The 27,732-nt window shown below is 39.8% G+C and overlaps 1 protein-coding gene across 4 annotated transcripts in view; it reads left to right on the top strand.

Moving 5' to 3' along the window:
• ATP8A2 (ATPase phospholipid transporting 8A2) overlaps positions 1 to 27,732 on the top strand; it is a 752,313-nt gene that overhangs the window by 377,218 nt on the left and 347,363 nt on the right. For all 4 annotated transcript variants that reach the window (XM_053563905.1, XM_053563906.1, XM_053563907.1 and 1 more), the window contains one exon: positions 21,365 to 21,537. In XM_053563905.1, coding sequence (XP_053419880.1) covers positions 21,365 to 21,537 — 173 coding nt within the window. The remainder of the gene's footprint in view (positions 1 to 21,364; positions 21,538 to 27,732) is intronic.

Consider the following 27,732-nt stretch of genomic DNA (forward strand, 5'->3'; position numbering starts at 1 on the left):
GACTGAACCCTAAATGTTCTCTTTGTGCGATTCAGAAAATCAGATTTCTTTGCCCAACATCTTTCCCTGGGGGCCCCAGCCTAGCTTTCCAGCGCCCGTGGTGCTCCTCCCTCACATGCTGGGAGGCAAACCTATTTGTCAAGCCACAGTTCCTTGGCAGAGTCGTTTCCTTTCTGGAGTACCTCTGTGTTTGAATTCAGTCTCCGGTGGGTTTTCCTACATTGCTCCTCTTTTTTTGTTTTGTTTTGAGACAGGGTCTTGCTCTGTCACCCAGGCTAGAGTAGAGTGGTGGTGTCATAGCTCACTGCAACCTCAAACTCCTGAGCTCAAATGATCTTCCTGCCTCAGCCTCCCAAGTAACTGGAACTACAGGTGCCTACCATAACATCTGGCTTAATTTTTCTAGTTTTAGTAGAAACATGGTCTCGCTCTTTCTCAAGCTGTCTTGAACGCCTGAGCTTAAGCAATCCTCTTGCCTCAGCCTCAAAGAGTGCAAGGATTACAGGGGTGAGCTGCCATCCCTGGCCCTGTATTACTACTTTTTAAAGGTTAAATCAATTATAAATTAATCTCTTTCATCTTCAGGAGTTTTCTCCTGCTCCTTACCCCTCCCTTATTAGAGTTTATTTCTCTTTTGTCTATGTTATTATTCTTTTTTATAGCCATCTAGAATAATAGTTATCTTGGTTTATCTTTTATTCCTGTGTTCCTGCTCAGAGGTGAGTTCCTTGAAGAGGGTGGAGCAGGCCAAGGAGGAGGTTATCAGTCTTTATAGCGCCAGTACTTGGAGTGTCACTCTCACATAATAGCCTAGGATGATTATTGAATTGAGAAGTTTCTTCTTAAGGTTCACAAAAGTGTTTTATGATGTGTGTATGTAATACTTTATCTGTTAAGGATTTTTTTTTTTTTTTTTTGACACAGTCTCATTATGTCACCTTTGGTAGAGGGCTGTGGCATCACAGCTAATAGCAATCTCTAACTCTTGGGCTTAGGCGATTCTCTTGCCTCAGCCTCCCAAGTAGCTGGGACTATAGGTGCCCACCACAGGACCGACTATTTTGTTGTTGTTGTTGTTGTCATTGTTGTTTAGCTGGATGGACCCGGCTTTGAACACCCCAGCCCTGGTGTATGTGCCCGGCGCCCTAACCACTGAGCTATGGGCGCTGAGCCTCTCTTAAGCATTTTGTTACTAAGGCTTGGGACCCCAAAAATATGAAGAAGGAAGTTCTCATACACACTAGAAGTTTGCAACTCCATTGTCATTCTATTCAAAGTTTTAAGTAGTAAAGCTGATACTTAATTTTTTCCTACAGAAATGCTGACTGTGTGACAAAGTGTGTGTGTGTGTGTGTGTGTGCGTGGGAGAGAGAAAGAGACAGAGAAGAGAGGAGGTGAAATCCCTGCCAAAAATTTAAGAAGCCTCAGGAAATCCTTATTCTCGTGGATACTTTTGGGGTTTTTAAATCTGGGAATTTTTATGCTCTCTCAAAATTACTGCTTTAGTTTTGGAGGCTGAGCCTTCATCAGCTGGTGGAATGATGGTGCACTGCAGACAGCCCATCATAGCCAGAAGTCTGCTGGGCAGAGTCCTCATGAAGACCTGTTAGAAACTATAGCTGCTTAGAGGTGGAGCAGGCCCCACCCTGCACAGGCCTACAGGGCAGGGACACCAAGGAGCCCTCCAAACAGACCCCTGTCTCCAGCCAGGAAACCTATAGCCACTTCAGTAATATTTCCTCCCATCTTTAATAGAGAGGTGGGTGCAGAGAGACAAAATGGCCCACACTCAATGACAGCGATGCCCAGTATCCCATTGTGGGGAGGCAGTAGGGCCAGCAGCATGAGGCCGTGAGCATGTAGGTGTGTTTTTCAGGGGTGACAGCCTATGGCTTGGTGGGAATGTGGGCCTAGAGCTCCCAGATACTGTAAAGTTTCGTGAGAAGCTGGATATTAGCATTCTCATGTGAGATCTATAGGTTTTTAAATTTTGGCTAAAAAAAAAGTTTATTGTTTTAATATGGGATGAATAATTAACTTCTGATCAACCCAATTATGCTATTTCCTAGCCACTTAAATCACCTGTCAGGAGCTCTTGCACACATGAGCATAAACTGTTACGCTCTGCCCTTCCACAGTTCTTTGTGACTGTGTCTCTGTGTGTCTGCTCTTCTGATGGGCTCTGACCTGGTATTCTCTGCTTGATTTGCTTCCACAGCCCTTTTACCCACTCGTGATGCTGGCATCTGTGTTTATTTGCTTGAAGTCTGTCTTATCACCCTCATGCAGGCCCCTTGAAAGCAGGGCCTTTGCAGTTTGGTGTCTCCACGTCAGTGCTCTATAACTATTTATTGGATATGTGACTGGCCCATCAAACTAATGTCTGAAATACTTTTCAAAATTTTCATAGAAGGCCATTTTCACAGCACACATGCAGGAGGGAGTATCTGAGCACAGGAGAGCTCGGGGCTCACAGTGGACCATGAAGGCAGTGTTCTGCCTGGGGCCAGGAGTCAGGAAGCAGCAAATAGTCCCCAGACAAGAGGTGGCAAACATTTTTTCAGCACCTGCTATTTGCTGTGTGAGTTGTTTATTTGCTTTTTTTACCCAGGGGGAGTGGTAAGGAAACGACCCAAATGGTTCCTTTTCCCATTGTTCAGCCAACATTGATTGAAAGGTTATACGATCCGCAAAGAACAAGGGGCAGCTGCCGGATGTTCAGTTAGAATTTACTGACGTTAGTGGGAGCATAATAATGGTCTGAGTGACTGAGTGACTGTCACCAGGCTGTCACCCAGTAGAGCAGTGAATGTCCCTAAAGAGTGGCCCTGGGTGGCCCAGGGCCTGGGTGAGGCTTCCTCATGCCCTACGGTCCCTCCCAGTGATGGGGCCTGCTTTATCCCCCTGGCTGTATGCTAACTGTGCACCCACATTTCTCTTCTGGCCCTCTGACCGCTCATCAAGCACTGTTTAGTCTTTTTGTAAATGTGTTTCTTGGTCTTCTTTGTTAATACAGTCAGATATTAGCCTCTCAGCATGTCCAGCCTCCTTACCTGGTCTGAGTCATATTCCGGTCTGTCTTCACACTGCCAGGGGCTGATCATCCACAGATAAAACGTTGAGTATGGCATTTTTATACCTAAACCTTTGCTGGCTCTCTGTAGGCTCTGGGGTGAAGTCCAAGTACCTCCTGTGGCCTGCTGGGCTCCTCTGCCCTGCAGGGCTTGGATATGTGCCACCTGCATGTGCCAGACCTTTGCCAATCTTTGGCTATTTTGTGACTTTGTGTTACTCTTTCTCTCTGGGACTTTGTAGCCTCTAAAATCTTGTGTGCATGATAGGTCCCAATTAGTTAAAGGTTAATTTTAGTTTTTTTTTTTTTTTTCTTGCTCTGTACTTTACTGTAAGCATCTGTCTCCACACTAGCCTGTGTAGCATAAAGATTGGTGAGGAGAGCCCTAGCCTGCCCCAGCCTGCCCCATCGCCTGCCCTGCCTCCCCATGGCAGCCATGGGTCTGCACAGCTGAGGGAGCCTCCTGGCCAGGTGCATGTGTCAGAGCCAATGAAACTTCCTGCTCACACTGTCCTTGCTATGGAGGCCTCCAGTAAAATATGTCTATTTTTTTCTTTTTTTGCTTATTTATTTGGTTTGTTTATTTTATTTTTATTTCATTTTATTTATTTTCTTTTTTATTGTTAAATCATAGCTGTGTACATTAGTGCAATCAAGGGGTACAGTGTGCTGGTTTCATATACAATCTGAAATATTCTCATCAAACTGTTCAACATAGCCTTCATGGCATTTTCTTAGTTATTGTATGTAGACATTTGTATTCTGCCTTTAGTAAGTTTTGCCTGTACCCATTCTAAGATGCACCATAGGTGTGGCCCCACCCATTACCCTCCCTCCACCTTAACCTCCCCCCTCCCTTCCCCTTCCTTGGCCCTTTCCTCATAGTCTTGTGCTATAGTTGGGTTATAGTCTTCATGTGAAAGCTATAATTTAGCTTCATAGTAGGGCTGAGTACATTGGATACTTTTTCTTCCATTCCTGAGATACTTTGCTAAGAAGAATATGTTCCAGCTCCATCCATGTAAACCTGAAAGAGGTAAAGTCTCCATCTTTCTTTAAGGCTGCATAATATTCCATGGTATACATGTACCACAATTTGCTAGTCCATTGGTGGGTTGATGGGCACTTGGGCTTCTTCCATGACTTAGCAATTATGAATTGGGCTGGAACAAACATTCTGGTACAGATGTCTTTGTTATATTGTGACTTTTGGTCTTCTGGGTATAAACCTAGTAAAGGAATTATAGGATCGAATGGCAGGTCTATTTTTAGGTCTCTAAGTATTCTCCAAACATCCTTCCAGAAGGAATGTGTTAGTGTGCATTCCCACCAGCAGTGTAGAAGTGTGCCCTTTTCTCCACATCCATGCCAACATCTCTGGTTTTGGGATTTTGTTGTGTGGGCTACTCTTACTGCGGTTAGGTGATATCTCAAAGTAGTTTTGATTTGCATTTCTCTCGTGATTAAGGATGATGAGCTTTTTTTCATGTGTTTGTAGATTGTGTGCCTGCCTTCTTTAGAGAAGTTTCTCCTCAAGTCCCTTGCCCACCCTGAGATGGAATCACGTGTTCTTTATTTTTATTTTATTTTTTTGAGACAGAGTCTCAAGCTGTCTCCCGGGGTAGAGTGCCGTGGCATCATAGCTCAGAGCAACCTCCAACTCTTGTGCTTAAACGATCCTCTTGCCTCATTTTTTCTATTTTTAGTAGAGACAGAGGTCAGATGCTTTTGCACAGGCTGGTCTCGAACTCCTGAGCTCAAGCAATCCACCTGGCTCGGCCTCCCAGAGTGTGGTTTGTTTATTTTATAATCATTTTTTAAATTTTATAATATCAGGGGGTACACATATTTTGTTTACATACTTTGTACAAATGGAGTCAAAGGTACAAGTGTGCCCTTCACCCAGAAAGTATGCACTGCACCCATTAGATGTGAACTTACCCAGTCCCTGCTTGATTTTTGTTGAGATTTACTTCCAGATGTGCGCTGATGTATTGATTGACAAGTTCCAATTTGGTATTGGGTACATGTGATGTTTTTTTCTCCATTCTTGTGATGTGTCACTTAGGTCTCCACTTCCATCCAGGTTGTCACAAAAGATAAGAGATCACCATTTTTTTATGGTTGAGTAATACTCCATGTTATGCCTATACCAAGTTTTATTAATCCATTAATGTGTTGGTGGTGGTTTATTTATTTTTAAAGTTTGTATGTAATGGAGTGTGTCACTGATTTTACTAACTAGAGATTTTCATTTAGAAAGTATTTTCAATTTAAAATGTGGTAACAGAGTCCCACATAAGCACAAAATACTTTTCTAACATAACAGAGGATTTGTATACAGCTGTTCATTCTTTCACATAACTCTCTGTATCCCTCAGTCCCTGCTGGCTCAAGAACATGAAGGAGGTCCCACTCTGGCAGGCACCTTCCAGTAACGGGCCCACACGGGCTCAGCTGTGGTCTCAGAGCCTGCGGGGGCAGCCCCAGCCCTTCCTGTCCTGTGCCCTTGCTTTAGTAGGTGCCAAATATGAGCCCATGGTCAAGTTTTCGTTTTCTTTACGAGGCTACAGCCTATTTGCACAGCCTGTAGCAGTTACACATGCACTTGGAATATTTTCTTTTTATAATCTCCTTTCACTATTTCTCTTTCAGAATTTTTTTTTTTACTGTTTTCATTTGCTGTTTGCACACACTTAAATACAGCCTGGGCATATTACAATTTTTCTGAAAGTCAAGGAGACTTTAGAAGTAGTAAGTGCAATGGCTGTATCTGTGAATTATTAAAGTAAAAAAGTTAGGTCTCCTACAGGTCAGAGAATTAAATGATTAAGTTGAGTATTATATTCATTTTCTTATATGGCATCTGTATGGTTTCTTCAAAAAATTTGAGTATGTCTTATAAGGAACTAGGTTTGTCATACAACAAATAAGTAGTTTTAATTATAATGATTGCATTGCTTATGACATGCTGCTTATAATGACATAACAAGCATTCACATTTGTCACTGTGAGCCAAATGTAGATCTTAATGAGATTAACGAGTGTTTTGTCTTCCTTTGCTGAAGTTTAGCGGACATACTTAATCACATAGTTCATTAAAAACACTTTGCTAACTTTAGTTATCTAGAAATTAATTTCTATAATCGTTTTGTTCTTAATAGAATCCCCTTTGTGTTTAGTTTGGGCACTTTATAGTTTTTCCAAGAATCAAAGAGACTTTAGAAATAGTGAGTGCATTGGCTATACCATTGATATGTTAAAGTTAAAAATTTTACTCCTAAAAGGTCAAGAAATTAACTAAAAAAGGTTATTATGTTCATAGTAAAATTATTCTTAATATGATGACGTTGAGTGTGGCAGAGATTCAGTGTATTTTTCAAGAATACAGTTGACTTCCAGAGATCCAATCTGGGCAAATGTGTGACAGGCAACTGTTCCATGGAATTAGAGAGGTCATTTTATACAGAGCTGAGAAATGTTTTACAAATGCTGATTTCACATTTTACTTGTAGGAGGATCACACTTTGAAATAATTATCTTTTAGAAAAAGTTTGCCTACTGTAAGAAGAACTCCATGTTTTCAAAAATTACAAAAAGATTCCACAGTTGAGGTTCAAATAGTAGATGCTTCTTAAAGCATATTAATTATTTTTAAGATCTCACTATACACAGCTATTCAAAACTGTATTTGTTTAGCATATAAGGGGATTCCTGGAACTAAAATAAAAATCTAGTTTGGGGGAAGAAAATAAATTAAGTATATTAGGTCTGCTATTTAATAGCCTTCTAGAAGTGAAAAAAAGTACAAATTTTCAGGGTTTTTTAAACTCAATTATTTGAGCCCTGTCATAACTGTTAGTCAGATTTTCTTTCAATAAATAGTGGTGATTGATAGTTTTGAAACTTTGGCTCTGAGGCCTGAGTGAATAAATAGTTTCTTCCTTATAAATAATACTTACTCATTAACAGCCCCGGCCGTTTTCGCTTATGCAGCTTGCTTCCCGAATCACTCCTCTACCATTGCCTGGGATGCCTTTTCAGGAAAATGTGGATTTTTAGAGATTTGAGATTAAAAAGAAAAAGAATAAAAGCAGAAGAAAATAGAATATCCCAGCCACCCTGCAGAGGTTCGTAGGGCAAGCTACATTCACAGTTGTTACTAGCCTTCACAGAAATGTCACCAGCATGCCACATGAACAATCCCACTTTACAAAGTTACGTCTCTTAAAATCCCAGGAAACAGAAATTCATTTCATTTACTAAACATGAAAAGATGTTCAAAACCATTGGTCATTTGGGAACTACAAATTAAAACCACTAAATGTAATACCACACAGCCACTGGGATGCTGAGATTAAAATGCCTGAGCACACAAGCACTGGTGAGCCTGAGGGCTAACTACATAGCCCCCCACTAACTGGGAGGACCCCACAGCCATAAAGTTCGTTTGGGAAAGCAGCCTTGCAATTTCTGCAAAGTTAAACACATACATGGTCTGTATGTATCTGCATGTATGCTGTGACTGGGTAACTCCAATACTGGATTTCTGCCCAAAGGAAATAAAACATGTGTCCATAGAAAGACTAGTCACTAATATTCACAGTAGAATCAATCATAATATTCCGAAACTGGAAACAACTTAAATGTACAATAATGGGTGAATGGATAAACACATTTTGGCATATTCACACATTGGAATACATTTGACAACAAAAAGAAATAAACTCTTGCAAAGGGCATTTACATTGGATGAGTCCCAAAGCATTAGGTTAAGTGAATAGACCAGACAGAAAAGACTATAAACTGTGACTCCATTTATATGACATTCTAGAAGAGGTAAAGCTTAGTGACAGATGGATGGCTGACAGGGGCTGTGGGTGAGAGGTGTGGAGTGTTTGTAGAGTAGTAGAAGGGAACGTGGGGGATGATGGAGATGTTCTTTGCCTTGATGATTGTGGGGGTTACGTGACTATAGACCAGTGTTTTTCGACCTTTTTAATCTCACAAGGCACTCGAACCTATAGTTAAACTTCCACAGCACGCTTAAATTATGTTGATAAAAAAAAAAGTATAAAAAAGAATGTATTTCCTGTGCTTTGAACATATTTCAAAAATAATTTAATTAATGATCTTTACAAGTTTTCACAGCTAAGATTCCTCTCATGGCATACCAGTGTACTGCAGCACACTGGTTGAAAATCAAAAAATAAAAAATAAAATAATTTGGCCCTCTAAAAAAAAAAGACAATCACTGCTGTATACCTTTGGAAAAACTCATTTAAATCATACACTTAAAATGGATCAGCTTTACTGTGTGTTAATTGTACCACAATATACTAATGAACAACAAAAAAAGTCCTTTTGTGGAAGTTCAGATTCTACTGTGAATTCAATACATTGGGGTTGGCTTACTCTGAGAACATAAGAATTTTTTTCTCAGAAATAGAAACACTGCCTGGGAGGTAGCCCATGATGGCGTTAGGTAGTAAAAGGATCACCTGAGAGTGCCAGCTAGGCACCTGGTGCTACAGGCAAGAGGGCAGATATTTCCTGAAAATGTTTGCTTCATCCCTGTGAGATATCATCTCCTCTTCCTTGAAATCATTACTATATTTTTGCTATTATAGGAAGTCCTTGAAACATTACACATTTAGCAGAGATTCCTCTTACCTACTTATGAACTTTAAATTTAGGGATATTCCTAGATTGGAGCAAAGTCACATCTGGAGCAAAAAGATGTCAGCGCTGCCTGCCACCAGCAGTGGCCAGTAGAGGCCTTGGGTAGTGGCTTCAAGTTTCATTAGCAGCACTTCAACGAAACCAGGCCCAGCCTCTGAGTTGGAGAGCAGACTCCCTTCTCCTGAGTTAACCTTTCAGCCCTGGCTTTTCAGTCTTTGTTAGACCATAAACGGTTTGTTCTATCTGTGCTTTAAATTTTACCGACTTTTACACCCATTAAGTTCCGTAAATGTATAGGCATTGAAGAGTATCAGTGCCGTCAAAAAAGTGGCATGATTATATTGGAAATGAACATGACAGTAGAAAGACCATGAAAGTGGCAGGAGAATGGTGACTGCCTCTGCACAGGTGTGAGAAGCCGGGCAACACAGTGACCTGAAGGCTGGGAGAGGGGCAGGGTGAGGGACGACAATAGCCAGCAAGGGACAAGAAAAATAGATTGAGGGAGTGGAAGTAAAAGCATTGAACTACAGGTTATAGGTGAAGCATTTTCACTAGACCCTCACTAGCCCAAGTTTAATCCAGGAGAAGGGAGTCTGTCCTCCAACTCAGGCTGGGCATGGTTTGGCTGAAGTTTTGCTAATGAAATTTGAACCATCTGCTTTCAGCATGGTCAGCTCTGAGCCCCTTGGAATTTGCAGAACTTCAAGGTGAAGGCTGAGGGTAGCTGCTGCCACCATGGCATCTAAGAAATCCGTATGGCTCTGCTGAGGCAAGGAGGAGGAGGGCTCCTGCCCGACAGATTGCAGTGTTGCTGAAGCTGTTTAATTTTGAAGAAAGGTTCTTGTCATCCGCAGGCTGGTAGAAATGCATCCAGGTTACAGAAATTTTTATTTCTCCTGGTTTGTTTATTAAATCCAAAGTGATGAACAGTGAACTGCCTTTTGGATCCTCCTATGTTGAGCAGGTCTGTACCTCCCCTGACTTCAGGGTCCATCAGACGAGCTTCTGAGGATCCTCTGCAAATGAGCAGATGCACAACCTTCTCCTGAGATTATAGGATGGCACTGTCTATGGCATTTATATTATTTTATTTGAAAAACTAGAACTGCAAAGGCAAGTGCTCACCTTGCTAAAAAAATACAAATTTCACAATAGAACAAAGCTGGGGGGAAGGGTTAACTTTGCTAAGGGCACAGTTGTCACTGCAGTTGCTCACTTTGACATTAAATTATGTGTGTTCCTAATGGTTAATGAAAACAAAAGTAGAGAAAATGCATGGGAAGTTGGAAATTCATGGTTTAATAGTAATGTTTAAAAGAAAAATTTAGGGATTTTGGTACGTTTCTTATCTTTCTGGGAATGAAACCTGCAGCCCTAAGTCCCGGTGCTCCTCATAATAGCTAAGTCCATTGTAACTTTAAGTAATTGGGTTTTTTTATTAAAATAAGAGACTGCAGTATAAATTTTAGCAACTAGGCTAAATGGCATTAACAGGCCCTGGGATCCAGCCATAATTTGTAACATCATTCCTCTGGGAAAAAGGATTCTAAGTGCTCAATAACTACCTTACAAATAGACTCTTGAATCATAGTCCATTGGAGAATAAGGAACTGTTTGTGATGGTAATAGCTTCATTGGCTTGCTTGAGAACTGTGCAGAAGGGACCTGTATTCTACCACATTTGTGTGGCGAACCCAGCTTGTCTGGGTTTGATCAGAGATTATTGCTGAGTGGACATGCAGAACGTAGGAAGTAACACCCTAAAGTCATGGCTGGAGACAAGTTACAGGTGGAGTTAGAAGGATGGCACTGAAGAGATTTTGGTGGGAGGAGAGGTTTTTCATCTCAAAGACCAGTGTATGAACCTGAGTAGGGGAAGGGAGGAAGCAGGTGGAAAATGGGTCAAGAGGGAGAAGGAGTTGGAGGCAAAAAAGGCCAAGGGTGAGGAAGTAAGGAGGATGGAGAACCCATCATTTTCAAGGAAAATGTAGTGCAGAATGTACAGCAAGGCTGAATAGTCCACATAGAGGTCAAAGAGATGCCCTACAAAACCTGTAAATAATCTCTTAGAGATGTTGTATTAGAACAATTAGCATCCAAACTTAGACACCTCAATTTTTTTTTTTTTTAGTTCAACACGTTATTGAGCACCTGCTGTGGGTTAAAATGATAAGATTTCTGCAAAGCATATTACCTACATCACATTTCCAATTTAGTGTAATTTCATCCAAGCACAAAAATGAACCAGAGCAGGCCAAGGTAAAATGTTGGTGAATGTCTAGAATCTGCCCATAAAGAGAAAATTAGATTTTTATTACTTTATCCTTGATTTTGTGTATTTGTCAGCCTGGTTGTGTGATAAGATTTATTATGAGGGCAAACAATGCAGAGCATGCCTTGCTATTATTTTCTGTCACCATGGGACACAGAAGGCATGCCAGCGACTGTATCTTGGCATCTTGGTTGGTTGGTTGTCATAGGTTTGATGCATGAAACTGCTCAATGGAACCCATCTTTGCTTGAGAACATTATTGACATAGTGCACTCTTTGCCAGGGTGTGATATTAATACCTGATTGATGGACTATAAGTAAGAAATGTCTGTCATTGCTGTAGCATGACTTAATAATGTTTGGTGCTATCTTTGCACATGGAAAGGTTTGGGGGTGTCATTCGCTTCTACATGCAGCCTGTCTGCCACAGGCCTGTCCTGCCCTCCCACCCCGAGTGCATCAGCAGCCTGCTCCCCCGTGCTCTGCAGTGTCTATCACTGTACTTGCTGTGTTGTATTAGAAAGCTTATTCCAGATGGCAGACATGGAAGCAAGCAGTGCTTTCACACTGGCTGTGTGGCCCTTGTTGCCGTGGTCCCACACCACCTCCTTTCATCTGAGTATCCATGATGACGAGGACAGTGCTGCATCCCCAATGGGCTCCCGCCATTCCTTCTGACTCTGCCTGGGCTGTGATATAAAAGTACCATACACTGGGTGGCTTAAACAGCAGAAATTTATTCCTTGGGGTTGTAAAGGCTGGGAAGTCAAGATGAAGGTGTCAGGAGATCCAGCATCGGGTGCGGGGAGTCTTTGCAGATGGCCAACTGTCTTCTTGCTGTGTCCTTGTGTGGCAGTGGGGGGCCAAGGAGCAAGCCCTCTGGTCTCTTAAGAGGGCTCTAATCCCATCATGAGGGCTCCACTTTCGTGATCTAATCACCTCCCAGAGGCTCTGTCTCCAAATATCATCATACTGGGGGTTACGATCTCAACGTAGGAATTTTGAGGGGCTTCAAATAGCACCTTTCATGGTTCGACCTGAAAATACTGCAGCTTTGTTTGAGCCATTTGCCAGGCCACCACAGGCTGTGACTTAGTGAGAGGCTTTCACGCACATTCCTCTGTGCCCCCTGCCCTGTTGCCATTAGGATTCCAGTTTCCTTGCAGGTCCTTCTATACATTGTGAGGGCAGAGGAGTGGGATTTTGCATGTCTCAGAAACATTGGTTTTTGTGACCACATTTCTGCAGCTCCTCTTCCCAGGCCCTGGGCTTGTCCTGGCAACTCCTTCCCTGTTCATCTCTCAGAGTCTCATGAACTACTGGGTGGTCATCATCCAGTTCCTGGGCACCTCCCTACTTCTCTTGCTGAGGAAGAAGGGCCTTTGGTGTGCAGTCTGTCCACATGGATGTTTCAGAAATAACCCTTCGTAGAGAAAGTACTCCCTAATAAATCTCTATATACTTCTGTTTGTGCTATGCTCTGTTCAAGAAGAAGCCAATAAAATCCACATTTCAGGGATTTTATTTCTACCCTTTTTCTCATCGGATCCAGGAATAAATCCATGGGAGAGGCCCATGGGCGTAAAAGACACTGGGATAGACAAGCCTTTACTGCAGCCCTCAGACCCAGTCCGTGTACCTTGCATCCTTCCTTTGGTGCACTGCTTCTCAGGAAGATTCCCTGCCCTCTGTGCATCAGCCCCTGGCGGGCATGCCCTCTAGAATTGCTCAGACCTGTCTGAGTTTCCTAATGAACACGCCCAGGCTGCCAAGCTGGGATTTCCCTAAGTGGGAGGAATTTTCTTCTTTCTCCTCAGATTCTAAAAGACATACTTTTTTTATACATAAGGCAAGCACAGATGTTTTTAGGATGCTTGTTTGAGATTCAGAATTATGTAACTAACAATAAAAAGAATTTATCTCTTTACTAATCATTTATATATTGCAGGCATACCTCAGAGGTACTAAGGATTTGATTCCAGACTACCATAGTAAAATGAATGTTGTGATAAAGCAAGCCACACTATTTTGTTCATTTCCCAATACATATCGGAGGATCACTATGAAAGTTATGAGAAAGAGTTTTGTTTTCTGCTTTTGCTGTTTTTGAGACAGAATCTCATTTTGTTACCCTAGAGTGGCATCACAGCTCATAGCAACTTCAAACTCTTGGGCTCAAGTGATTCTCTTGCCTCAGCCTCCCAAGTAGCTGGGACTTCAGGCACCCACCACAATTTTTAGAGAAGAGGTTTCGCTCTGGCTCAGGCTTGTCTCGAACTCATGAGCTCAGGCAATTCACACACCTCGGCCTCCCAGAGTGCTAGGATTACAAGCACGGAGACAGAGTTTTATATTGTCCTTTATTTCACTTCTAAGAAACATAGTTGGCAGCAGTGTCCTTTCTGACTCACTCATGCGAGTTTCAGCTTGTTTGGCTTGTTGGTGTTGCTGTTTGCGCCTTCATGGATTTTACTTTTCCTGATTTTTATGCATCTCAAAACTTTCATAATGACCCATGTATGAAAATTGTATTTACATTATATCGTGTGATAGCATATATCTAAAAAAGGAATATACATACCTTAATTTAAAAATACGTTGTTGCTAAAAATGGTAACGATTAGCTGAGCCTTCAGCAAGTTTTAATCTTTTTCTGATGGAGGGTCTTGCCTTGATGTTGTTGGGTGCTGACTGATCAGGGTGGTAGTTGCTGAAGTTTGGGATATATGTGGTGGTTTCTTAAAATAAGGTAACAGTGAAGTTGGCCATATCAATTGAATTTTCCTTTCATGAAGGATTTCTCTGTTGCTTGTTCTATTTGATAGAATTTTACCCACAGTAGAACTTCTTTTGGAATTGAAGTTAGTCCTCTCAATCCCTGCTGCTGCTTGATCAGCTAAGTTTATATAATATCCTTTTGTTGTCATCTCAGCAGTATTCAGAGCATTCTCACCAAGAGTAGATGCCATCTCAACATAATGCCTTCATATTGGGTGTGATGGCTCATGCCTAGAATTCCAGAACTTTGGAAGGCCAAGGCAGGAAGATCACCTGAGCCCAGGTGTTTCAGAACAGCCTGGGCAACATAGCTAGACCTCTTTGTCTCTACAAAAATTTAAAAATTAGCTGGGGCTGGTGGTGTAAATTTTTAGCCCTAGCTACGCAGGAAGCTGAGAAAGGAGGATCTGTTGAGCCCAGGAGTTTGCAGCTGCAGCAAGCTATTGTCATGCCACTATACTATAGCCTGGGCAACAGGATGAAACCCTGTCTCAGAAAAAAACAAAAGCAGAAAAACACCTCCTGAGTTTAGCCATAAGAAGCAACTCCTTGTCTATTGACATTTTCTCATGCCATTCTAACAATTCAGTCACATCTTCGGGCTTCACTTCTAAGTTTAGTTCTCGTTGTTCCCACCACATCTTCAGTTACTTCTTCTGCTGAAGTATGGAACCCCTTCAAGTAATCAACAAGGGCTGGAGTCAACTTCTTCCAACTACTACTAATGTATTAACATTGGTATTTTGACATCCTCTCAGTAATTAATGAATATTCTTTCTTTTTTTTTTTTTTTAGTCTCAACCTTTCGCCACAGCAACCTCCAACTCAGGCTCAAGTGATCCTCTTGCCTTAGTTTTTCTATTTTTAGTAGATAAAGGGGCTTGATTTTGCTCAGGCTGGTCTCAAACTCATGAGCTCAACAATCTACCCACCTTGGCCTCCCAGAGTCCTAGGATTGCAGTATAAGCCACCGCACCTGGCCCTTAATGAATATTCTTAATGACGTATAGAATGGTGAATCCTTTCCAAAAGGTTTTCAATTTACTTTGCATAGATCCATAAGAGGAATCACTGTCTATGACAGGTGTAGCCTTATGGAATATATTTCTTAAATAATAAGACTTGAAAATTGAAACATCTCCTAGATCCAGGAGCTATAGAATGGTTGTTGTGTTAGCAGACATGAAAACAATATTAATCTCTGCATATATTTTCATCTCCGTCAGAGCTACTGGGTGACTAGGTACATTGTCAATGAACATTAATATTTTGAAAGAAACCTTTTTATTCTGAGGTCAAAGTGGGCTTAAACTATTCAGTGAACCATGTTATAAACAGACAGTGCTGTCATCAAGGCACTGCTGTTTCGTTTCTAGAGCATAGGCAACACAGTGCCCTCGCACTTCAGAATGGTCAGTGAGCATTATGCACTGTGTTCAACTTCAAGTCACCAGCTGCATGAGCCCCTAAAAAGAGAACCAGCCTGCTCTTTGAAGCTTTGATGCCAGGCATTATCTTCTCCTCTCTAGCTAGGAAAGTTCCAGCTGGCCTCTTCTTCCAACAAAAGACTGTTTTGTCCACTTTGAAAAATGTAGTGTAGCCAGCTTCATTAAGGATCTTAGCTAGATCTTCTGGATAACTTGCTACTTCATGTTGCACTTTTATGTTATGGAGATAGCTTCTTTCCTTAAACTCATGAACCATCTACTAGCTTCAGACTTTTCTTCTGCAGCTTCCATACCACTCTTAGCCTTCATAGAATTGAAAGGAGTTAGGGCCTCACTCTGGATTAGGCTTTTGCTTAAGGGAAGGTCTATCCAGACTACTAGAACTTTCTCCATATCAGCAGTAAGGATGTTTCACTTTCTTACCATTTTTGTGTTCACTAGAGTAGCACTTTTGTTTCAAGACCTTTTCCTTTGCATTTCCAACTTGGCTAAGTATTTGGTGTGAGAATTGTAGCTTTTGGCCCATCTCAGCTTCGGGCATACCTTCCTTATTAAACTTAATCATTCTAACTTTTGATTGAAAGTGAAAGATATGCAGCTCTTCCTTTCACTTGAATACTTAAAGACCCTTATAGGGTAGTTAATTGGCCTAATTTCAATATTGTTGTGTTTCAGGGAATAGGCTAAAGAGAGGGAGAAATGGGAATGGTTGGTCCGTGCAACAGTCAGAACACACCCAGCATTTACAGATATTAAGTTAGCTGCTTTATTTTATTATTATTATTATTATTGAATCATAGCTGTGTACATTAGTGTAGTAAAGGGGTACAATGTGCTAGTTTCATATACAGTCTGAAATATTTTCATCAAACTGTTTAACATAGCCTTCATGGCATTTTCTTAGTTATTGTATGAAGACATTTGAATTCTGCATTTAGTATGTTTCGCCTGTACCCATTCTAAGATGCACCGTAGGTGTGGCACCACCAATTACCCTCCCTCCACCCTAACCTCCCCCCTCCCTTCCCCTCCCTTGGCCCTTTCCCCATAGTCTTGTGCTATAGTTGGGTTATAACCTTCATATGAAAGCTATAAATTAGCTTCATAGTAGGGCTGAGTACATTGGATACTTTTTCTTCCATTCCTGAGATACTTTGCTAAGAAGAATATGTTCCAGCTCCATCCATGTAAACATGAAAGAGGTAAAGTCTCCATCTTTCTTTAAGGCTGCATAATATTCCATGGTATACATGTACTACAATTTATTAATCCATTTGTGCGTCGAAGGGCACTTGGGTTTCTTCTATGACTTAGCAATTATGAATTGGGCTGCAATAAACATTCTGGTACAGATGTCTTTGTTATATTGTGACTTTTGGTCTTCTGGATATATACCTAGTAAAGTAATTATAGGATCGAATAGCAGGTCTATTTTTAGATCTCTAAGTATTCTCCAAACCTCCTTCCAAAAGGAATGTATTAGTGTGCATTCCCACCAGCAGTGTAGAAGTGTGCCCTTTTCTCCACATCCATGCTAACATCTCTGATTTGGAGATTTTGTTATGTGGGTTAATCTTACTGGAGTTAGGTGATATCTCAAACTAGTTTTGATTTGCATTTCTCTGATGGTTAAGGATGATGAGTATTTTTTGATGTGTCTGAAGGCCATGCATCTGTCTTCTTTAGAGAAGTTTCTCTTCAAGTCCTTTGCCCACCCTGAGATGGGATCACTTATTTTTTTCTTGCCAATACATTTGAGTTCTCTGTGGATTCTGGTTATTAAACCTTTGTCAGAGGTATAGCCTGCAAATATTTTCTCCCATTCTGAGGGCTGTCTGCTTGCTTTACTTACTATGTTCTTGGCTGTGCAGAAGCTTTTTAGTTTGATCAGGTCCCAGTAGTGTATTTTTGGTACTGCTTCCATTGCCTGGGGAGTCCTCCTCATAAAATATTCACCCAGGCCAATTCCTTCAAGAGTTTTCCCTGCACTATCTTCTAGTATTTTTTTTTTTTTTTTGCCAGGGCTGGGTTTGAACCCACCACCTCCGGCATATGGGACCGGCACCCTACTCCTTGAGCCACAGGCGCCACCCTCTTCTAGTATTTTTATAGTTTCATGTCTTAAGTTTAAAACTTTTATCCAGTGAGAGTCTATCTTAGTTAATGGTGAAAGGTGTGGGTCCAGTTTCAGTCTTCGACAGGTTGCCAGCCAGTTCACCCAGCACCATTTATTAAATAGGGAGTCTTTTACCCACTGAATGTTTTTAATTGATTTGTCAAAGATCAAATAATGGTAAGTAGCTGGGTTAATCTCTTGGTTCTCTATTCTATTCCATACATCTACCTCTCTGTTTTTGTGCCAGAACCATGCTGTTTTGATCACTATCGAATTATAGTAGAGTCTCAGGTCTGGTAGCGTGATTCCTCCTGCTTTGTTTTTATTTCTGAGCAATGTCTTGGCTATTCAAGGTTTTTTCTGATTGCATATAAAACAAAGTATTATTTTTTTGAGATCTTTAAAATATGACAATGGAGCTTTAATAGGAATTGCATTAAAATTATGTATTGCTTTGGGTAGTATAGACATTTTAACAGTGTTGATTCTTCCCAGCCATGAGCATGGTATGTTTTTCCATCTGTTAACATCTTCAGCTATTTCTTTTCTTAAAGTTTTGTAGTTCTCTTTATAGAAATCTTTCACATTCTTTGTTGGGTTAACTCCCAAATATTTCATCTTTTTTGGCACTACTGTGAAAGGAATAGAGTCCTTGACTGTTTTTTCAGCTTCGTTATTGTTGGTATATATAAAGGCCACAGATTTATGGGTGTTGATTTTGTAGCCGGAGACATTGCTGTATTCCTTGATCACTTCTAAAACTTTTATAGTAGAATCCCTGGTGTTTTCCAGATATATCTGATATCATCTCTGAAGATTGAAAGTTTGATCTCTTCTGACCCTATGTGTATGCCCTGGATCACTTTTTCTTCCCTAATTGCAATGGTTAAAACTTCCATTACAATGTTAAAGAGCAATGGAGACAATGGGCAACCTTGCCTGGTTCCTGATCTAAGTGGAAATGATTTCAATTTAACTCTGTTCAATACAATATTGGCTGTGGGTTTACTGTAGATGGACTCTATTAGTTTAAGAAACGTCCCTTCTATACCAATTTTCTTAAGTGTTCTGATCACGAAGGGATGCTGGATATTATCAAAAAGCTCTTTCTGCATCAATTTAGAGAATCATATGGTCTTTATTTTTTACTTTGTTTATGTGCTGAATTACATTTAGATTTACGGATATTGAACCAGCCTTGAGACCCTGGGATAAATCCCACTTGGTCATGGTGTATAATTTTTTTGATGTGTTGTTGGATTCTGTTTGTTAGGATCTTATTGAATATTTTTACATCAATATTCATTAGTGATATTTATTGGTCTATAATTTTCTTTGCTTGTTGGGTCTTTCCCTGGTTTAGGGATCAAGGTGATGTTTGCTTCATAGAATGTGTTGGGTAATATTCCTTCTTTTTCTATATTTTGGAAGAGGTTTAGTAATATAGGCACTAGTTCCTCTTTAAAGGTTTGGTAGAATTCTGACGTGAAGCCATCTGGGCTTTTCTTTTTAGGGAGATTTTGTATAGTTGATGCTATTTCAGAATTTGATATAGGCCTGTTCAACATTTCCACTTCGTTCTGGCTAAGTCTTGGTAGGTGGTGTGCTTCCAAGTATTAGTCAATTTCCTTCAGATTTTCATATTTCTGAGAGTAAAGTTTCTTGTAATATTTGTTAAGGATTTTTTTAATTTCTGAGGGGTCTGCTGTTATTTCGTCTTTATCATTTCTGATTGATGAAATTAGAGATTTTACTCTTTTTTTCCTGGTTAGGTTAGCCAAAGGTTTTTTATTTTATTGACCTTTTCAAAAAACCAACTTTTTGGTTTATTGATTTATTGTGTAATTCTTTTGTTTTTAATTTCATTTAATTCAGCTCTAATTTTGATTATTTCTTTTCTTCTGCAGTGTTTGGGGTTGGAATGTTCTTCCTTCTCCAGTTGCTTGAGGTGTCCCATTAAGTTGTTAACTTCCTCTCTTTCCATTCTCTTGAGGAAGGCTTGCATTGCTATAAATTTCCCTCTTAGGACTGCCTTTGCGGTATCCCTGAGGTTCTGATAATTTCTTTCTTCATTGTCATTTTGTTCCAAAAATTTGGTAGTTTCCTTCTTAATCTCATCTGTGACTCATCTATCCTTCAGCATAAGGTTATTTAGCTTCCATGTTTTTGTATGAGTATGCAGATTCCTGTTGTTATTGAGTTCAACTTTTATTCCATGATGGTCTGAGAAGATGAAGAAATAATTTCTATTTTTTTAAGTTAGCTGCTTTAAATGGGTGTGGTTTGTGGAGCCCCCAAACCATTAGGATAATAACATCAAAGACACTGATCACAGATCATAGTAACAGATATAATAATAAAGCAAAAGTGTGAAATACTGTGCAGGTTACCACAGTATGAAATAGACACAAAATGAGCACATTTCATTGGAAATATGGCGCTGATAGATTTGCTTGGCACAGGGTTGCCACATACTTTTCATTTGTGAAAAATGCAATTATCTATGATTTGCATTGAGGCAAGGTATGCCTGTATTGTAGTGACAACAAAGGCATTGTCACTGCCTGAAGTAGAAGAAATGTGTATTTTTCTTGATATAGGAAATTCTTCACATGTAGTCTGGGGAAGAAGAATGGGTTTTATAGAGTGTTTACTATGTGCCAAGCCCAGGGCTCAGCAGTTTGTATTGATTAGCTCCTTTATTCATAAGAAAAGTGCTATGAAGTGTTCTCAGCTCTGTCTTATGTGTGATACTTAAAGAGGTTAAGTGTCTTTCCCAAGGTAAAAGGTGAAGAGTTGGTAGTAGACAGGCTATCTGACCACAGTGTAGGGCTCTAGACTATATCCTTCTTCCATAAATCTTTCTTATATTGTCAAAAGTTGCTTTTTGGGAATGAAAACTGGACATTAAGATGGTGGAACCTGTTTCTCTCTTTGTGATAGTAGCTGGTCTTCAATTTAACTAGTGGTAGAAGATTCCTGTTCATTAAATATATTTAAGACTACAATTTATGTTATATGATAAATTCCATGTAAATGTAACTTAATAACTAAAGGACTGGCATTCAGCAGAATAATTTCAGCAGACTTCTTTATTTCCTGATTAAGTTAAACCAGATTTTTTTTAATGGGCCAAAAATCACATTCTTATATTTGAGTCAGATCTCCTATTTTGTTGTCATAAATTCACTTGGAAGCTCAGGATATCATTTTCTTTAATCTTAAGGGTGGTTCTATGCTTTAATTTCATGTGATAATAGATATCATACCAAGGTGTTTTTAAGGCTGGTAGTAAGGTTTTTAGTAGCTTTTAGTAGTTTAACTTTAAAATTTCAGATTACTGTGAGGATACAAATGATTAGGTCATAATGTTTGTGTTTGTTAGGTGAAGTTCCTCTTGTAGTTGTGACCTGCAGCCAGGAGGTGTGCCATATACCCTTCGCAGTTTAACTTGATGACATATTTTCTATAACATGTGAAAATAAGCAGCTTTTTTTTTTATCCTGACAATAAGACATGAAGAGAATGGTTTAGTCTGATGATCTCAGCAGGAAAAGAAATTAATCTTTTCTTTTGTTTTTATATCCCTTGATACCTTCTGGTTGCTCTAAATAGTATCTTGTGCTAACTGAGAAATGTTATCATTTGCCACTCAAGTTCCAGTAATGCTGTGTTTTCCTGACAAGAACACTTATTTGTGTGGAGTTTCCTATTCTAGGGACACCAAGAATAATGTGTATGTCGTGTAAGGAAGGGGTCATGGTGAACACTGAATGAATCTCATTCTGAGGATGCTCTCACCTAGGAAACAGACCTGGGAAGCATTCCAATGAAATTTTTATGTATAACTGCGCCAAGTTGAATTGTGTTTACATATTTTACATTAGAATGGGCTTTTTCTCATTTCAAGGAACTTCCTTTTGAATTGTTAGTTTATTTTTGATATATTATTAAACACACAAAAATGCTATTTCCCCCCACTCTTGTTTCAGGCTACAAGGGCAGCCATTACTCAGCACTGCACTGACCTTGGAAATCTGTTGGGCAAGGAAAACGACGTGGCCCTCATCATTGACGGCCACACCCTGAAGTATGCGCTGTCCTTCGAAGTCCGGAGGAGCTTCCTCGACTTGGCGCTCTCCTGTAAGGCAGTCATCTGCTGCAGGTAGGACCATCCAGGCTGCGTATAATTCATATTCTGATGTGTCTGTATAAAAGAAATCAGAGATGAGAATTCTAGGCTTAAAGTTTTGTACACAAAAAAGGCAACACGAAAATAGAAATTTATCTTAACTGTTGGTTCTCAGATTTCCCAGAAGGCAAGTTACTGGTTTTTACATTTTAGTTTTGTTTTCTGAGGAGATAAAAGGAGTAAGAACCAGGGTTTCCAGTCATATTCACAATGGGAGATAAATTGGAAAAGTGCTGCCTCAAGCTGGTTTGAAAAGTTACTGGGGCCCTACTTACTGTATTCCTTGGTTCTACACTTGTCTGAGCTCAACTTCCAAGACCTGTGGGGCTTTGACAAGGAACTTTGGTCGAGTTCATCTGATGACAATTTTGGTGTTAAGATCTGAAGTCTTTGTTGGTTCTTCATTGACTCTGGGGGTTTTCTTTGCAGGAGGGCAGGCATTGGAGGGGCACTGTCACATTCTGTGGACTGCTAGCTACTTGGAGGTCCCTCTCTGGTAGAGAGTTGAAAGTCAAACAGAATTAAAAAGAAAATAAACTACTAGAAAGATGAGTGGTCACCAAAGACGCGGGAGAGCAAGAGAGGCTGCCTGGGGGGGGGAGCCTCAGTATCAAAGAGGTGTGCTGGTTTTGTGCCCGTGATCACAGGATGTTCGAGGACCGTGGCGTTGAGGAATAAATTGGACCATATTGGAAACCACAAATGAGAACTTCTGCCTGGAAACCTGGTGCAGCTATGAGGGACCTGGGACAGTGAGGAGTGACCAGAAAGGTCATTTCCTAGAAAGGAAATAATCATCTTCTTGTTTTATAATGGGCCTTCTCTGTCTTTCTTTCTTTTTTTTCTTTTTCCCAAACAACTTTCTTATGCTATAATTCACATACCATACAATTTGCCTATCTGAAGCAATTCACAGGCTTTTAGTATATTCAGAGTTCTGTAACCATCACCAGTTTCAGAATATATTTTCATCACCCCCAAAAGAAACCCATATATCCTTTCTCATGTAACCCCTATCCTCTTCCACCTCCCATCTCCACTAAATAACCACTAATCTGCTTACCTGTGTGGATTTGTCCATTTGACACATTTTCACATGAACGCAATCATGCATACGATGTGTTCTTTTTCTGACTGGTTTCACTTAGCTTGTTTTCAAGGTTCATTCCCTTTGTTGCACGTATTTCCTTCTTTTCATGGTGAATAATTCTCCATTGTTTGGATATACTGTGTGTTCTTCATCCGCTGATCAGTGTGTCAGCATTTGGTTTGTTTACACTGTTGACCATTACGTACGATGCTGCTGTAAAGACTGACAGAGAAGCTCTTCTGTGGCCTTAGTGCACCTCTCTTCGGTTTATACCTAGGAGTAGAATCACAGAGTCATGCAGTAACTCTGTCTAGCCTTTTGAGGAACTGTCAGACTGTTTCCTTATATGTTTCCATCAGCAATGTGATGTTTCAATTCCTGTCTTTTTAATTAGTTCTCCTAGTGGAGGTAAAGTGACATTCCATTGTGGTTTTCATTAGCTGATGTTGAGCTTATTGGCCATTTGTATGTATTCTGTGGAGAACAGACTGTTCAAATCCTTTGCTTATTTTGAAATTAGATTATTTGTCTTTTTATTATCGAGTAAATAGGGGTCCTTTATATACTCAGGATACAATAGCTCATCAGATAGATGATTTGTAAATAATTTTTCTCATTCTGTAGGTTGCCTGTTCACTTTCTAGGATGGTGTTGTTTGCAGCACAAGAAGGTTTTAATTTTGATGAAGTCCATCTTATCTTTTCTTCTTGTTGTGTTTTTGGTGTCATATCTAAAGAGACCCTATGTTTACTTTGCTGGATTGCATTTGAGCATTTTAGATTAGGGACATGAAAATAGAGAGAAGGGTGGCAATATTGGGGGGTAGATTTCTTTTTTCATAATTTTTTCTTTATGTCTATGTTGTAAAGTTGCTGAGTGGGTGGGTACTTGATTTTAGGAAATCCTCAACACTGCAGGTTGTTACTGTTTCACCCAGAGCTGTGAGTAGGTCACCTCTGCCTACCAAATGTCACGTTGGCCAAGGGGCCATCCCCCAACCTATTGGTGGACAGAGACAAACAAGAGCACAAAAAAACAGCATGAGAAAATGTGGAAAAGTCTGGTAAACTGTAACTCAAAGCAAATACACTAAAACCTTGTATGGTTTTTGAAAGGGAAATCAAAATGAATCCATTTGGAGTCTTAGGGGAGGGCCGGGAATGCCTGCAAGGTTTTACAGGAACAAGCTCTTTCCTTGCCAGGTGCTTGATACTAAAAAAAAAAGAAAACCTTTCTTCCCTTCTTTCCTTGGCTGCTTTCATGGTGCTTTGTGTGTTCTGTAGGCTGTGTGCCTAAAGACTTCGTAGGGAGGAGTGCAAACTGGAATTGGCATAGAAAGAGGAAATTTCAAATTAAATACTGTTACAGTCTGGAAAATGGAAGCATTAATTGAAAAAAGCAATCTAGGATAGTACACTACTTTCCTGCTCTAGGAGACATTTCTTGGCTGATCTCATACTCAAGATTTGAAAAAAAGAAAAAATAATCAACACATACTTAGAAAAGTGAAGGGAAAAAAAGCACTCACATGTTTCAGAGGTACTTATTATTCATTGATAATTTATTTTTTTATTTTATTTATTTATTTTATTTTATTTTTTTGTAGAGACAGAGTCTCACTGTACTGCCCTCAGGTAGAGTGCCGTGGCGTCACACGGCTCACAGCAACCTCTAACTCTTGGGCTTATGCGATTCTCTTGCCTCAGCCTCCCGAGCAGCTGGGACTACAGGCGCCCGCCACAGCGCCCGGCTATTTTTTTGTTGCAGTTTGGCCGGGGCTGGGTTTGAACCCGCCACCCTCGGCATATGGGGCCAGCGCCCTACTCACTGAGCCACAGGCGCTGACTCAATCAAAATTGAATATGTGACTTCAAACATAAAGTTGACCTTAATTCTCACTTTTCATCTTTAAAATGTAATAGCTGTGAGAGTTATCCTTTTCTCTAACAGTAATTTTTTTTCAGAAAACAACTTTTTTTTATGAAATCATTAGGCATTCTCTTATTGATTCAGAGATTGGTGAATATTGTATAAAAGCGATAAATATCTTTAAACTAAAACAATATTTCAGGCAGTGAAAAGGGGAGAAATGCAGAAATTTATTAAATATTTTACCAAAGTTAGAATCAAACAGTTTTGCTAATTATGCATGGCTATGCCCAAATGTTTTCCATGTAGTTAAAATCCTAAGGAGGTCATACTGTAGTCCGAACACTTACTAGTCAGTACTGCAGTTTTCTGAGTACTGCCAGGGATGTCGCAGATACAATAGAGTATTTGTTCACATCTAAACTGATGCATCCAAGAAGATTTTTGTTGTGGGCTTGTTATTTGCATTGTAGATGCCTAGCTGTCATGGACAGAACATGGTCTTTGCCAAGGGCGAATAACAGAGTAGGTTATGGTATTTGCCCCAGTTCTTAAAGTTAGTCCGTTAGTGAAGCTGGCATACCCAAGTGTCTGTCTGGCCATGTGCAGCAAGCCCATTTTGTTCCTTTCTTGCTTTGCAGTTCCTTTCAGCACTTGATACAGTTGGTCCACCCTTGAAGGGTTCTTTTCTTTATCTGATACCTCTCCCTTCTTCCTAGTTATGTCTCCTTCACGGGTTCCCTTTCTGGCTCCTCTGAAATGATGCTTTCCACTGGTCCTGTCATTCCTGTGTCTTCTCCCCAAGTACCTCCTATCTGTTCTCATGGCCTCTTCCATCTTATATATCTGTGATTCTCAACACCACCTTCACATTATCTGAAGATTGGATTATCTGAAGAACTTTTAAGAAAAGATTTTCCTTATAAAGCTAAACATAAAATGCGATGTGACCCAGCAATTTCATTCGTATGTATATACCCAAAATAATTAAAAACTCAAATGCTGTACATGCCTGTTCACAGCAGCACTGTTCACAGCAGCCAGAAATAGGAAACAACCCAGATGTGCATCAATTCATGACTGAATAAGCAAAATGTGGTGTATCTATACAGTGGGATATTATTCCTTCATGAAAAGCAAGAGGGTAGTGACACATGACAGGTGAACCTTGATGACACACTGAGTGAAAGAAGCCAATCACACAAGGCCACATGTTACAATTCTATTCCAGAGAAATACTGAGGACAGGCGGATCTCTAGACCCAGAGCCCAGTAGTGGTTTCCACTGGGCTAGGGGGAGAAAGAATGGGGGAATGATTGCTTAGTGGATATAGAATCTCCTTTTGAGGAAGATGAAATATTTTGAGACTGGATTTAGGTGATAGCTACATAATATTGTTACCATACTAAATGCCACTGAATTTTTATGCATGAAAATGGTGAGTTTTATGCTATGTGAATTTTACCTCAATAGAAGAGTATAAACGAATGAAACAATTCATCTATTTAAATGAAATGTTTGTTGAATAAGGAAAATGAAATGTTTGAATGAAAGTTTCATTCGTATGAATGAAATGTCGGTTGAAAGAAAGTAAACAAAACGATTCTGATTCCCGAGCCCTCCTCCAGAGCAATGGAATTAGAAATCTGGGAATTTTATGAACTCCACTCTAATGATCAGTGAAGACTGACAGTGTCAGTGTCCCTAACCTGCTAATCCTGCATGGTCCCTCACGACTCCTCTTTTCAGACCCTTAGTTCTGCATCTAGGACTTTTTTACATCAACATTCTTTGGGTCTCTTTGACAAAAAAATATGTGAACAGAGTCAGTCACCATCTCCCTGTCTGTGTGCTGAACTTCTGTCCTGGTGCATGAGACCACTCTCTGCTCAGTTGCCAGAGCCTTTTGATAACTTCAGTGGGCCTGATGTTATATGTAAGGGACCTTTACAGAGATAAAACCTGGTAATAAGCACATTATTAAATTGAGATCAGAAATAATGATTTCTAAATTTGTTACTCTTTGATCAGTATTCTGTTTTTTGTAAATGAGGAAATAAAGGCATCAGAAAACATACATTTGTCTTGAGACCTCATGGTCTCAGCTAGGAATAGAAGAGTTAATATTTTATTCTGGACCTGAATTATATCAGGGCCTATGCTGTTAAATCACACAGTTGGCAAGATCAGTTAATTGTCACATGTTTGCTGTTAATACTCACAATTTTGCACAAAACTTTTTTAACACATTTTTCAAACTGTGGAATATGGTTAGACCTATTCAGCATAAAGTCTGATAGGATTTATCATTCTTTAAAGATGAAAGTCACATAGGGAACCATTTTTAATATGCTCAAGAAAAAAAGAGTTCTCTGTTCACTCATTCCTCTTTCTCATTTTTCCTTTCGAAGATTTTAATTTTGTTAAAATGAAGGTACATTCTGTAGTACAGACAACAGTGCAGGGGTGGGAGCAGACTGTGACCTCTTGTGAACATTCAGGAAAAAAAGTAACTGTGTCTCATCAGGAAAAGAGTCATGAAAGAATCATCATCATCCCCCAAGTGAGAAAGCTAGTTAATGGACCCACCATAGTTCCCTGCAAACACAGAGTGGTGCTGGGGACCCCAGAGCATTGTCTCGTTAGTGGATATGATTTATGGCTCCACATCTCTGGGCGAGAGATAGAGTGGAAGGAAAACATCACAGCAGGAATTTCCACTGGATGTGCACATTAAGGGTTTCAGAAGGCATCATTCATTTTCTTGGATGTGTTTAAACTGCTATCTTCCAGGATAGAGTCAAGGATAAACATGTACAAACCTATGGTGATGCCATAGAAACAAAGAGAGTTAAAGAGGCAGAGTAGGTACACTGAATGTTTTTTAAAAATTGGGGAGTTTATTTTTCTAAGTGATATATATTTCTTATAAAAAATTAGAAAATACAGATAAACAAGAAAGAATGTGCCATTCCCAATCCCACTGACTAGAGATTATTACTGTTGACAACTGGAGCTTAAATCTAGATCTTGTTCTGTGAAAATGCTTTTAATGGAAAGAAGACTTATATTCACAAAATGCAAAGTAAAAAAAAAGGTTATAAATGGTTTTATATTACTGTAAATAGTAATATAAAAACTTTTTAAAAGTTTAAGAGTGTCCTTTTTTATGAAAACGCAATAATTAGTTTAATCTATTCCCAGTTAA

The sequence above is a fragment of the Nycticebus coucang genome, chromosome 15 (assembly GCF_027406575.1).
Source record: "Nycticebus coucang isolate mNycCou1 chromosome 15, mNycCou1.pri, whole genome shotgun sequence".
NCBI lineage: Eukaryota > Metazoa > Chordata > Mammalia > Primates > Lorisidae > Nycticebus > Nycticebus coucang.